This window comes from Chiloscyllium punctatum, chromosome 17 (genome assembly GCF_047496795.1).
Source record: "Chiloscyllium punctatum isolate Juve2018m chromosome 17, sChiPun1.3, whole genome shotgun sequence".
NCBI lineage: Eukaryota > Metazoa > Chordata > Chondrichthyes > Orectolobiformes > Hemiscylliidae > Chiloscyllium > Chiloscyllium punctatum.
The window spans coordinates 91,147,939-91,160,268 of NC_092755.1; the positions used below are offsets into that span (position 1 = coordinate 91,147,939).

Here is a 12,330-nt window from a genome sequence, read left to right on the forward strand (position 1 = left end):
GGCTGATAGCTTAGTTCGGTACCCATAGGGAGGGCCTCAACGTTGAGTTCATGTCACATTACAGGTGACCACTATTGCACTATACACACACTCACAGACACTCCTCTGCGCGCGCACACACACACACACACACACACACACACATACACACACACATATACACATAGACACAGGTATACACAGACGCGCACAGACACCCACACACACCCTTACACACACACTCCCACATGCACCCCCTCATAGACTTAAGACACTCTGCACTCACTACACGCACACATATGCTTTCTCACACTCACAACCCCCAACTCAGACAGACAGACAGACACACACACACAGACAAAGACCCACATGCACACATATTTTGTGGGGTGAATTTGTACTTTCAGGGTTACATTGTACTTTGCTCAAAAACTGCATGAATTCATGTAAAACTCCGTTATCTCACTTTTTTACATTAGAATCAATCTAAACATCATGGCATAGACAGAGAACACAGGGGGATAACATCTTCAACATATTGTCTGGCTATCACCATTGTTAACAGCTAACCTGAGAATGCAACTTTTTAAAAAAAGGTTTTGTGATTTACACATGAAAGAAGTGAAACTATCATGATAATCTAACAGATGAAAGGCTTAACAGACAATCAATTTTTCAATGTATAATTTCAGTTACATCACACTGTAAATTTTTGCTATAAATTCTGTGTGTTAGGATTGAGCTCTTCACTACCACTCAATGAATGAGTGACGCTCCGAAAGCTAGTGTGCTTCCAATTAAACCTGTTGGACTATAACCTGGTGTTGTCTGATTTTTAACTTTGTACACCCCAGTCCTACACTGGCATCTCCAAATCAGAACAGTAGCTACAATTGCAAGGCACTTCATTAGCTCTTTAAAAAGCCCAGCCCATTTATATCGTACTTTTCATGACCACTGTACATCCCACTCTACAGACTATGAAGTATTTTTGAAGTGTAGTCCTTGTAGTAATGTTGGAAAGATGGCTGTCAATTTGGATACAGCAAGATTCTATAAACAGCAATGAGACTGTGACCAGATAATTTAACCTGAACATTGTTCCTGACCAAGGAGGTAGATGTGAAGGCAAGTGCTTCCAGTCTTCTATGGTGTGCCATGTCAAAGAACAGCCTCAAAAAATCTTTTCATTCTCGGGAAGGGTAGTCAGTTGTTGCCATGGTAATAAACATAAGAACTTATGAAATAGGAGTAGGCCATACAGCCCCACAGGCCTACTCTGCTGCACAGTATGATCATAGTTTAACTCCATTTAAACTCCACTTTCTAATTCAATCCCCGAATTCCTTAATTCCTTAGCACCCAAAAGTTAGCTTATTTCAGTTACTTGAGAAAATAAATTATGTAACAAAAGCTGTTCATTAATCAAATCAAAATAGAACTCTAATGCTACAGTCTCAAACTCACTTTTAGATTGTCAGGACAGAATTGGTGGCCATACATATCGATAGCAGACAGGAAGAGGGACTCCACCTGATTATGCCGCAACTCATAGGAGGGCAGGTGCGATGCGATCAAAACCTAAAAACATTTAAAGAACAATTTTAGCAGAAAGAAGCAGCATAACTGATTTCAGCCAAGGTCACAGTAAGATACCACTATTTCATTCATGATGATTGAGAAACTAGAAGTCATCCAAGAACAGATCAGCCCAGGATGGAGGTACAATCACATGGTGCTAGCATTGAGGGTTGTCCAGCAATCTCTGCCATGTCAGTTGTTAGGTAAGAAGTGGTTTCTGTTTAAATGTGATGGTCGAGAAGATTGAGTAAGCTGCCAGCCATCTGGGACAATGGGAACAAAATGATGGTTTGCATAGGATACATTTGAAAGTTTGGTGATTGTTAAAGGTCATCAGGGAGGCCTGGCTGACAGATAAAAACAGGAGTGTCAGATATTCTGACACACTGACAGCTGCCTTCGAGGGAGCAAGATCAGTGTCAAGGACTTTCCACGTGTAAATAAAGGGTGACTTGGTGACGGGATACCAGCCTCTGTGGAGTTATTTAATTTACCACCACTTAAATCACTGGCAGCAGGAGAGGAAGGCAAGTAGACCTCAAACAGAAAGTGCTGTTTTCTTTCACTCATGACCCAGAGAAAATTTACATTGAACAAATGTTTCCTTAAAATTCCAGTGCTGCCGACAGTCATCGGAACAAACAAAATTAGATTAGGCTAAAACATTTTGTCCACAACAACATACATTGCCTCCAAACATACTGAGCTCATCAGTGAACGGAATATATTGAGGCTAGGTGTTTATCCTTCTCAGGTCCAAGATGAATCAAGCAGGAAAATGGGGGCAAGTAGAGTAAAATCCAGGTTAAGAATTAAAATGTATATTAGATTAGATTTGATTACAGTGTGGAAACAGGCCCTTCGGCCCAACAAGTCCACACCGACCCACCAAAGCGTAACCCACCCATACCCCTAACCTAACACTACGGGCAATTTAGCATGGCCAATTCACCTGACCTGCACATCTTTGGACTGTGGGAGTAAACCGGAGCACGCAGAGGAAACCCACGCAGACACGGGGAGAATGTGCAAACTCCACACAGTCAGTCGCCTGAGGTGGGAATTGAACCTGGGTCTCTGGCGCTGTGAGGCAGCAGTGCTAACCACTGTGCCACCGTGCCACCCGTTATCTTTTATTATGTAAATCTTTTATTACGACAGATAACACTGAAAAAAAAACAGGGAGGGAATTGTGTACCCGTTTTGGCAACATCATTAAGATGGACAAACAGGAGGCACAAATATAAATATGGACACTTACACAGATTGGCTCATTAAAAAAGGTGAAATTGTTCTGCTATTTTACCTTAATTCATTTAATCATATTTACAAGTCAGCTCTTTTTTTCTTCAAACCTTATAACTTCCCCAAAACAGGCACTTGCTGCAGTTGACCACTCTAACTATGTGCTGATGAACTAATCACACAAAGTACAATGTTCCAAGAAGTAACTCAGAGACCTTCCCCTCTTCTACGGGCAATTGTGTGGCTATGACTAGCCTTTCTGAAAATGTATCTTAGATCAGCAAAATGGGAAAGTACACTGGTGCAACTATGGTATCCATGCATTGATGTCTATCACCTGGCTTTGTTTAACTCCCATTTTCCACTATATGTCTAATTAAAATAATTGTGTTAGCTGTTACGTACCACACATTAAAGTCCTGCTGGTTATTAATTATCTGACTAACAGGTCACAATTTACTTCCACTCATTTCTCACAAACAGATATTTTTGTAAAATGGAAACAAATGTCCCCCTTCCACTTTCTTGATTTTCTAAAATTTGAATGCTCACTCCTGCACTGCCATAAGTTTAATTTTCTTTTCCACATATACTATCAAAACCACGTTATCTGTTTTCCAGTTATGCAGAATCTCACCTGCCTGGATCGTAGAGCCACCTTGGCATTCTCCATTTTGCTAAGTTGTGTTAGTTCATTTAAAATTACCATCAGTTCTTCTGTCAACGTGGGATCTCGAGAACAAAGTTGGTCCTAATGAACAAGCAAAATACAGTGAATCATGTACAATTGTTCCCAGCAGATGTAAAATAACCTACAATATCATATAACATCTCCTCCACTAATTAACACTTCAATATATCTGAAACACAAATATTCCACAATGTAACATTCTTGTTAATAACTGGAGAGGGTTCGGAAGAAACTTATCAGCATGTTCCCAGGAACGAAGGGTTTGAGTTATAAGGAGAACCCGGATAGGCTGGGACTTCCTTCATTGGAGTGCAGGAGGTTGAGAGGTGACCTTATAGAGGTTTATAAAATAATAAGGATATAGATAAGGTGAATGGCAAGTGTCTTTCCCTCGGGTGAGGGATTTCAAAATTAGGGGGCATATTTTTAAGCTAAGAGAAAAACGATTTTTAAAAAGACATGGGGGCATTTTTTTTTATACAGAGAGTGGTTTGTATGTGAAATGAACTTCCTGAGGAGTGGTGTATGTGGGTACAGTTACAACATTTAAAAGACATCTAGATAAGTACATGAATAAGAAATGTTTGAAGGAATATGGGCCAAGTGCAGGCAGGTGGGATTAGTTTATTTTGGGATTATTATCAGCATGGACTAGTTGGACTGAAGGGTCTGTTTCCATTCTATATGATTCTATGGCTCTACAACTGTCTGACTGAGGGAGCATCAATGAGCCATGGACACTAATGAAAAGCCAAGATGAACCCTGCTCTGATCTTATCCAGCAGCTCTTAACAGGGACAGCAAATTATCAGTCATTGCCTGTGCTAAGGGATTGGAGGGGAAGCAAGGTTTCTCTTTCTTGATTGCTGTGCAATAATGTCTATCTGGAAACATGCACTTGTACCTGCCAGGTGAGGGCAGGATAAGCTTATAGAGAGGTACTACTGTAATGATCACTTATGGGAGTAATCAACAAGGAAATTACAATGATCTGGTCATTGCTAATAATTATTAAAAATATGCAACTTTTCCATCAATGTTCAAGATTTGGATAAAGATTTTACTGGATGTTGAACTGAAAATATTGGTTTACAGTTATTGAGAAGATTTCACTGCTGGGGACATCAATGTTGCTTGGTCAGAAAACCTAGCCTGGACTAAGTAAATGGATAAACCTCTACTCAGGTTCTGCTCATTTTATTGTACTTACAATTAACATGATAACTAGGATGTTTTTCTTGGCCACCTGTGCATGAGAGAAGATGCAGTCAAGTACTGGTGTCATATCAGGTTTGTACTGTTCCCTCAAGTTGATCACACATTTGTCATAATGAGCTGGAAAATGAAATTTTTGAAAACTCTACATTACTGTCTAGAAAAATAAAACCAAGTTACATGCTTGAGAACAACAGCTGGGAATTGGGAACTTGTTAATTCTTAGTTTTTCTCCAGATCACTTTGTTAATTTTAATTTATTCTGTTAAAATGATTCTAAATGTTTGGACTGAGACAAAAGCCTGTTGGGGACATGGAGCACAGGCGTTTCCCACCAGACCCTACTTTTCTTTTTCATAATATCTGAGGCATTGTTTTAATGCTTTAAAATACATTTCTATTTATAGTTTTATGAATATTTTACAATACAGTGTGTTGCTATACCATTAGTTTATCCATGGATTAGTGAAATGCAAGTTAGTACCAAATTGTTCATACTTGATTGGACTGTTAAATCTGAATAAGTTAATAACATGAAAGCACACAGAATATGTAGTAGCAAAGACAGTTGAAGGTTAAACTCATGTAGTGTGTTCCTAATAAATTCCAAATGTATATGATCAAAGAAACATGATCAGAAAGCTTTCTGCTCACCCCCTGTGCCACTGAAAGGCACATTATTAGAAAGGGGGTTTGAAAGAGATAGGACCTAAATTCTCAAACATTTCAATTTGCATTAAAAATTTTGGATAAAATGCAACATAAAAAGAGAATGCCAGAAACATGCAGTAGAGGGAAGACAGGCTAATATTTCTGGTGCATAAATAACCGTTGTTATAAACTGGGCTTAGAACAAACAACTGTGTGAAGTTTCTATGGGACATTTATGAAGTATAACCAAGTGATATATGGATTCAATCCGGTGTTAAGAAGATGCTAGGAGGCAGAAAAGCACTTTAAATTTGCCACGTAGCCACCCAAGACTGTGAAGCCAAAAGGAGTGTAAGGTCAGCTCTTGGTTTTATTTTAAAAGCTAACTTTTTTTTTACCTTGTTGAAACTGTGTTTCCACATTCAGATACCTCCTCAGCAGGTCAAGGACAACTGATTTCATGTGCCCACGAATCCCACTTCGATAGCTGACAGAAAAAAATGGAACAAATTAAATATACATCTTTCATAATGTTGGGAACCCAATGGAACTGCTATTCCTACCCATTATAGAGGAGAAGGCACATGGTCAAAATACATCCGTTAGCTGCAAAACAATAACACAGCTGGCAGCTGGAATCTTCCAGTTGTTCATGCTTGGCTAATTTAAACATTAATATTCATGTTAATTTCTTAAATCACAAATCAAATAGAAACGAGTAAATGTCAGATTTGATTAATTTTATTTGGGAAAATTTTGAGCAAGTGTTACTTTCTGAAGCATCCATAAAATTAAGTAAGTCACCACAATATTATTCCTGTCAGTAGCTTTTCAGATTTTATTAAGATACCTGTTCTCTTTCAGTTTCCAGACCTCTAATAATATGTTTTCCCACCAGCTAATACATCTATTATCAAAATTTCCTTTTACGGTTACGACAGTCTATTCCACCAGAGATGGAACATACTGAATACTGTAATAAACCAAATGTGCCTGGGAGAGGAAAAGTTATGGTCATTTGAGGTATTTAATTTTTTCATTGTAAAATACCAAAGGAAAACCACAATTGAAAGAATATGTTTATTGTTGGTTTTCCAGGATTAGGAAGCATGTCTAGTAGATGGGGAAATAGTGATGATCGCAGTTTAACTTGCTAAATAAAAGACAGCATGGATATTTACTCTTTGCTTCAGTATGTTTGTTCGCAGCTATAAAAAAGTCTAAAAGAAATTAAAAGAAACATTAGCTCCTTCATGGATAAATTGGTGGCAAATTAACAAAGGATGTGATGCCAAAGATGTGATTTAAAAAAAGCAATTGCAAAAATCCAGAGATGCTGAAAGTCTGAAATTAAAACATAATGCTGGAAATATTCAGCAAGGCTACCAGCATCTGACAATGGAGAAACAGAATGGGGTGGCGCAGTGGCTAGCACTGATGCCTCACAACAACAGGGACCTGGGTTTGATTCCAGCCTTGGGTGACTGTCTGTGTGGAGTTTACACGTTCTCCCCATGTCTGTGTGGGTTTCCCCTGGGTGCTCTGGTTTCCTCCCACAATCCAAAAGATGTTCAGGTTTGATGAATTGGCTGTGCTGAATTGCCCATAGTGTCAAGGAGGTGTAGGTTAGGTCAGGGGTAAATATTGGGTAGGGGAGTGGATCTGAGTGGCTTACTCTTCAGAGGGTTAGTGTAGACTTGTTGGATGAAGGACCTGTTTCCATACTGTAGAGATTCTATGTAGAATTAACACATCAGAATTATTTGATCTTTTATCACATCTGATCTGATGAAGTGTCACAAACCTAAAACATTTATTTTTTCTTCCTCCCCTCAGACCTACTAGGTATTTCCAGCAATTTTTGTTTCTATTACATAAACAAAAGACTGGATTAATAAACTGATGTCACATTATGCATGAGATCCACATCAACATATGAATAATGTATCAGGAGCTCATCAATGGTAGCTTAATTATACAGATATGGGAATGAGCTGCACACTAGAATCTAAACCAAAGGGTTTAGATAATACTTATGTGGTGTACTTGAGAAATTGGAAGAAATTTATGTATAAAAAAGGATTTCAAAATATGATGTCAAGTTCAAATTTGTTACAGCTACTAAGCCTTCAAAAATGACATTGAGTAATAATAATATAGAGAATTTGCTACTCACCGCTGCACCAACTGAACAATGCTCTGTGTGTTCATAAAGAAGACTTCTCTGTCTGCTTTCCGTTGAAGGGTGGCTGCATGGCTATCCAGGATGTTGGCAATCTTAAATTGAAGAAAATTTTTTCAGAACCAGGAAAGAATGGCAAATACATTGTCAATATGATACCAAGACTGATCATTTTGAAAGTGCAAGTTAAAATTCCTCTATCGCCAATTGTGCAAGTGAAATCAGCAAATCTACTAATAAGTGGTTTGGTTTAAGAAAATAAGCACAAAAACCTCTAATTAGCATCAAAAACTCAACTGATTTAATTAAGGCTCTTCAAAGAAGGAAACCTGGCATTCATATGGGGCTAAAGCTAACGGCGGTGTTGGTGGTTCCATTGATGGGCCATGAAGCCAAAGATATTTCAGAAGCCCTGACAAGACTGCCAGCTGACATCAGGGCTTTGTGCAGGTGAACCATCATAACAGCATTGATAGAAACGCTACACAGCAAAAATAAGATATACCCAGTGGCAAAATTCTCCAATGTAAGATCAGGCAACTTGAACCTATCACCCTATTAAATAGAATAAATTAAAGACCAACAGCAAAACCAGGTGTCCATTACGTGTTGTGGGTCATCAACAGCTGCAGAATTGGATACGACTATAATCGCAATCTCATAACTGGCATCACCCCTAACCCTACACAACACAACATGCAAAAGTAAATGTCTGCAGCAGTTTTAAGCATACCTTAGAGTGAGCTGTGAGCCTACAGAAGCTTTCTAAAAACTGGATCCCAGCTCATTATTCTGAGAGATAAAAGTTGTTCTGTCAGGGGCAAAATGAGCCAATTTATTCTTTTTCAAAATTAGTTAAATCTCTGAAAATGACTTGAAATTTTGTTTTTAAAATTGTAGGATGATCTCTGCTCCCTTTAGCCCTATTCCTCAGACAGTCTGATGAGATTTCTCAAGTTTCCTATGACACATGATTCATTTAGCAACCTGTTCTTGGCTTACCTGCTGGCTGGGGAATTGACTGAGCACAGAAGTGATGTTACTGGCATACTGGGCTATCACTTTTCGAATGGCCTTCTCCACACTCACAGGGATCCTGCCTGAAACATTGGTCATAATGTCTTGCAACTCAAGAAGTGGTAGGGAAGGGTCTCGGAGAGTTGTCATCAGTTTTGTGACCCATGTTTTAACCTACGATAGGAAAGGAGAATGGAAATTGAAAGAGGCCAGTTAGTACAAGCATTCCTTGAAATTGATATAAAACCAAAAGCTTGGGAAACCAGACATCTACACTATATTAACACTACCTTAGTACAAGGTAAATTGGTTAAGGGAGGAGTTTCTTTGGAAACAGTTAACAATCAATCATCCCTTTACAGTAATGCAATATCCCAACCTACTGCACAAATGGAAATTGAAAAATGGATGTCAAGCTATGTAATGAGAAATCAGAAACATGACAATCTTTCACAGCGTTGTAAAAGATGGAGGTAGAAATGCAAATGTAATGGAGTTTGGGAAGGGAATTAATAGAACCATATCCAAAATTGGATTAGGGTAACATAGTAATAAAACTATGATAGTCCTAAACTAAAAAGCTAAGTTCCAGGTGCAATCTTCTATTTTGCTCTTGTGACAGTATTAAGTTGACATACAAGGGAAGTGACTTTCCATGTGAGTTTTCCTCCTTAACTGTAATATTAGATTTCAAGACACAGGGCAGAATGAAATAAGGGTCTGAGTGAATGAGCATTATGATCTAGTGCCAATGTTCTTCTTTTTCCCCTATACTCTTGCACGTTATTTTTACCCAAATAATCATCCAATAACTTCTTCAATGTCTCAACTGAACCTGTCTCAACCAAGCTTGCAGGCAGTGCATCCCAACCCTTAAATTTTCCATGAGTGAAAATATTTTTTCTCCTAATATCCTTGCTGCTTTGACAAATTTTTAAAGCTATGCCCTCTTTTTTGTATTTCTTTTACAAGTGGAACAATTTCTCCCTATCCCTGAGCACACAAAATCTTTACTGGAAGGGATGCTGGTGAATTCTGGGATATTCACCGAGTGGTGAGACTATTCCAGGAATAGACATGGTAAGATAGGGTATAAAATCGGACAATGTTGTAGGGGCAAGGTAGGTAATCAATGAGGGGAGTTTGATATATAAGGTGTGAGAACTCATTGGGCCTTGTAGTGACAAAACCAATAAAAAATATGAATGCAATTTGGACCTAGCCAAAAATGCATTTAAGATTCAACCCGTAGAATCTTTTCTGTTTTGATTGCTTGTACCAGAGTTTGAACGACTATGTTTGCACTTTTAGGGGGGTCATCTAGGTGAATTGATGCATCCAAACAGATCAGCCAATGAATAGTTTAGTACAGTTAAACACAGCCTTAAGACTAAGGCAATCTTACATTTTAGGTTTTAAATGGTGCTCATATATACTTGGAAAACATAATTGGAAAAAGATTGCTTAATCCATTCAATTAATTGATCAGTGTGTGGATAGACTGAATATAAAAGCAACAAAAATAGAAGTTGCTGGAAAAGCTAGGCAGGTCTGGCATCATCTGTGAAGAGATGTCAAAGTTAACATTTCAGTTTCAGTGACCCTTCCTCAGAACTGATGGCAGCTAGGAAAGTGTCAGTTTATATGCAGAAGACAGGGTGGTGGGGGGAAGGAGTAAGTAATAAACGACAGGTAGGGATAGAGCCCAAACAGAGAGAAGAACAGTTGGACAGACAAAGGAGTCGATAACAATCTGACTGGGAGGGTGAATGGCTGTTAATTGAGACTGTTAGCGGCTAACAACAGTGTGTAGTGGAAGACTATGACCAACCGCAACCATTAGTCTGCCATTAGACATGACCTATTGTTAACCACTAACAGCTATTCACCCTCCCAGCCAGATTGTTACCAACTCCTTTGACAGTTCAACTGTTCTCTCTCTTTGGGCTCTATCCCTACCTATCGTTTACTCCTTTACCTCTCCTGCCACCCCATCTTCTGCATATAAGCTGACATTTTCCTAGCTACCATCAGTTCTGAGGAAGGGTCTCCAACCTGAAACGTTAACTTTAATTTTGCTTCACAGATGATACTAGACCTGCTGAGCTTTTCCAACAACTTCTGTTTTTGTTTCTGACTTGCAGCATCCACAGTTCTTTCGGATTTTATAAAAGAAAAGGAGTTGCAAGTTCGACTCTACTACTTACCTTAGTGCTGAAGTAGGGTTCAGGCAAACAGTAACCACTCGTAACGTTGACCAGGTTCTCTAGTATACTGTGAAACACTTGATGGAGTTTCTTGCCAACAATAGCTAATGACTGCTGTGGTGCAAAGACTCCTGTGTGCAAGTGGGCCTAGAGAATAAGATTCAGGAAGACAATGATGCAGCTGTTAATAGTTGTTAAACCAACATTGGTTGGAAATATGGCAGTACCATACAATTTACTGTTGGTGTGTAATTTTCAAGCTTCACATTCTCTTATTGTTTGATTTGATGCCACACTATGACTTTGGATTCAAGATAGATTGTTCAGAGCAAACTCCAGGACTATCTTCAGCCTTAAACTTCAAAGCAACACAATTTGCTAATTCCAAATACTACAATACACAGTAATCATTGACATATGATCTTATCGTTACATTAGGCAAGGAATAATCTATCCTTTTCACATGTTCATATCCAGGTGCTTTTTTTTCATTTTGGATTGTTCCAGCTCCATCACACTGCTGTTTACGCTCAGTGATGTGAAGCTCCATAATATTGTTGCAAGGTTGCTCCAAGGTCCTGAAACAACTTGAATGAAGTCAAGATTAGAGTGTTGCTGGAAAAGCACAGCAGATCAGGCAGCATCCGAGGAGCAGGAAAATTGATGCTTTGGGCAAAAGCTTTTCATCAGAAACCCTAGCCACTCTCCCCTATATCAAAAGACATCTCGGAAATGACTGCCAGACTGCTCAGACCTCTTGGCGTCATGGTAGCCCACAAACCCACCGACACACTAAAACAGCAGCTAATGAACTTGAAAGACCCTATACAGACAATGAGCAAAACTAATGTCATTTACAAAATACCGTGCAAGGACTGTAACAAACACTACATTGGACAAACAAGCAGAAAACTAGCCACCAGATACATGAACACCAATTAGCCACAAAAAGACATGACACTCTCTCACTAGTCCTCACATACAGATGAGGAAGGACACACTTCGACTGGGACAACACATCCATCCTTGGACAAGCCAAACAAAGACACACACAAGAATTCCTAGATGCATGGCATTCCAACCAGAACTCTATCAACAAACATATCGAGTTAGACCCCATCTACCACCCCCTGAGAAAAGGAACAGGAAGTGATTTCACCACAGGAAATAACATCACCAACCCAAAGAAACCCAAACATATAAATAGAAAGCAGGAATTTTCAGCATTGCTTCACCTGAGGCCCACTGAAGATGTTACCTAGTAGGGTAACGAAATGTCTGGAAATGAACCTTCCAGCTCAGTGAGCAAACTTACATCCAAAACCTCAACCTGAGCTACAAGTCTTCTCTAAACTCACTAAGACACGGATATGCCATATTGCAGGTCCAACTGACAGTCCTAAACTGGCTGTTTGCATAATTCTTCACACACTCAGAATTATACAGCAAATGTTGTAAAATTGAGGAAATTGGAGGAATCGGAGTTGACCAATCAGATACTAATTGCCACATATTCAGGTCTATTTGCTTTCATAACTTTTTCTCATTTTAGAGCATTCTGG

At 39.0% G+C, this 12,330-nt stretch overlaps 1 protein-coding gene across 4 annotated transcripts in view; it reads right to left on the reverse strand.

Moving 5' to 3' along the window:
• The window catches only part of acacb (acetyl-CoA carboxylase beta), a 139,358-nt gene that overhangs the window by 81,855 nt on the left and 45,173 nt on the right, over positions 1–12,330 (reverse strand). For all 4 annotated transcript variants that reach the window (XM_072587880.1, XM_072587879.1, XM_072587881.1 and 1 more), the window contains 7 exons: positions 10,769–10,915; positions 8,547–8,735; positions 7,539–7,639; positions 5,761–5,849; positions 4,707–4,831; positions 3,443–3,556; positions 1,447–1,560 (listed from right to left, as the gene is read on the reverse strand). In XM_072587880.1, coding sequence (XP_072443981.1) covers positions 1,447–1,560; positions 3,443–3,556; positions 4,707–4,831; positions 5,761–5,849; positions 7,539–7,639; positions 8,547–8,735; positions 10,769–10,915 — 879 coding nt within the window. The remainder of the gene's footprint in view (positions 1–1,446; positions 1,561–3,442; positions 3,557–4,706; positions 4,832–5,760; positions 5,850–7,538; positions 7,640–8,546; positions 8,736–10,768; positions 10,916–12,330) is intronic.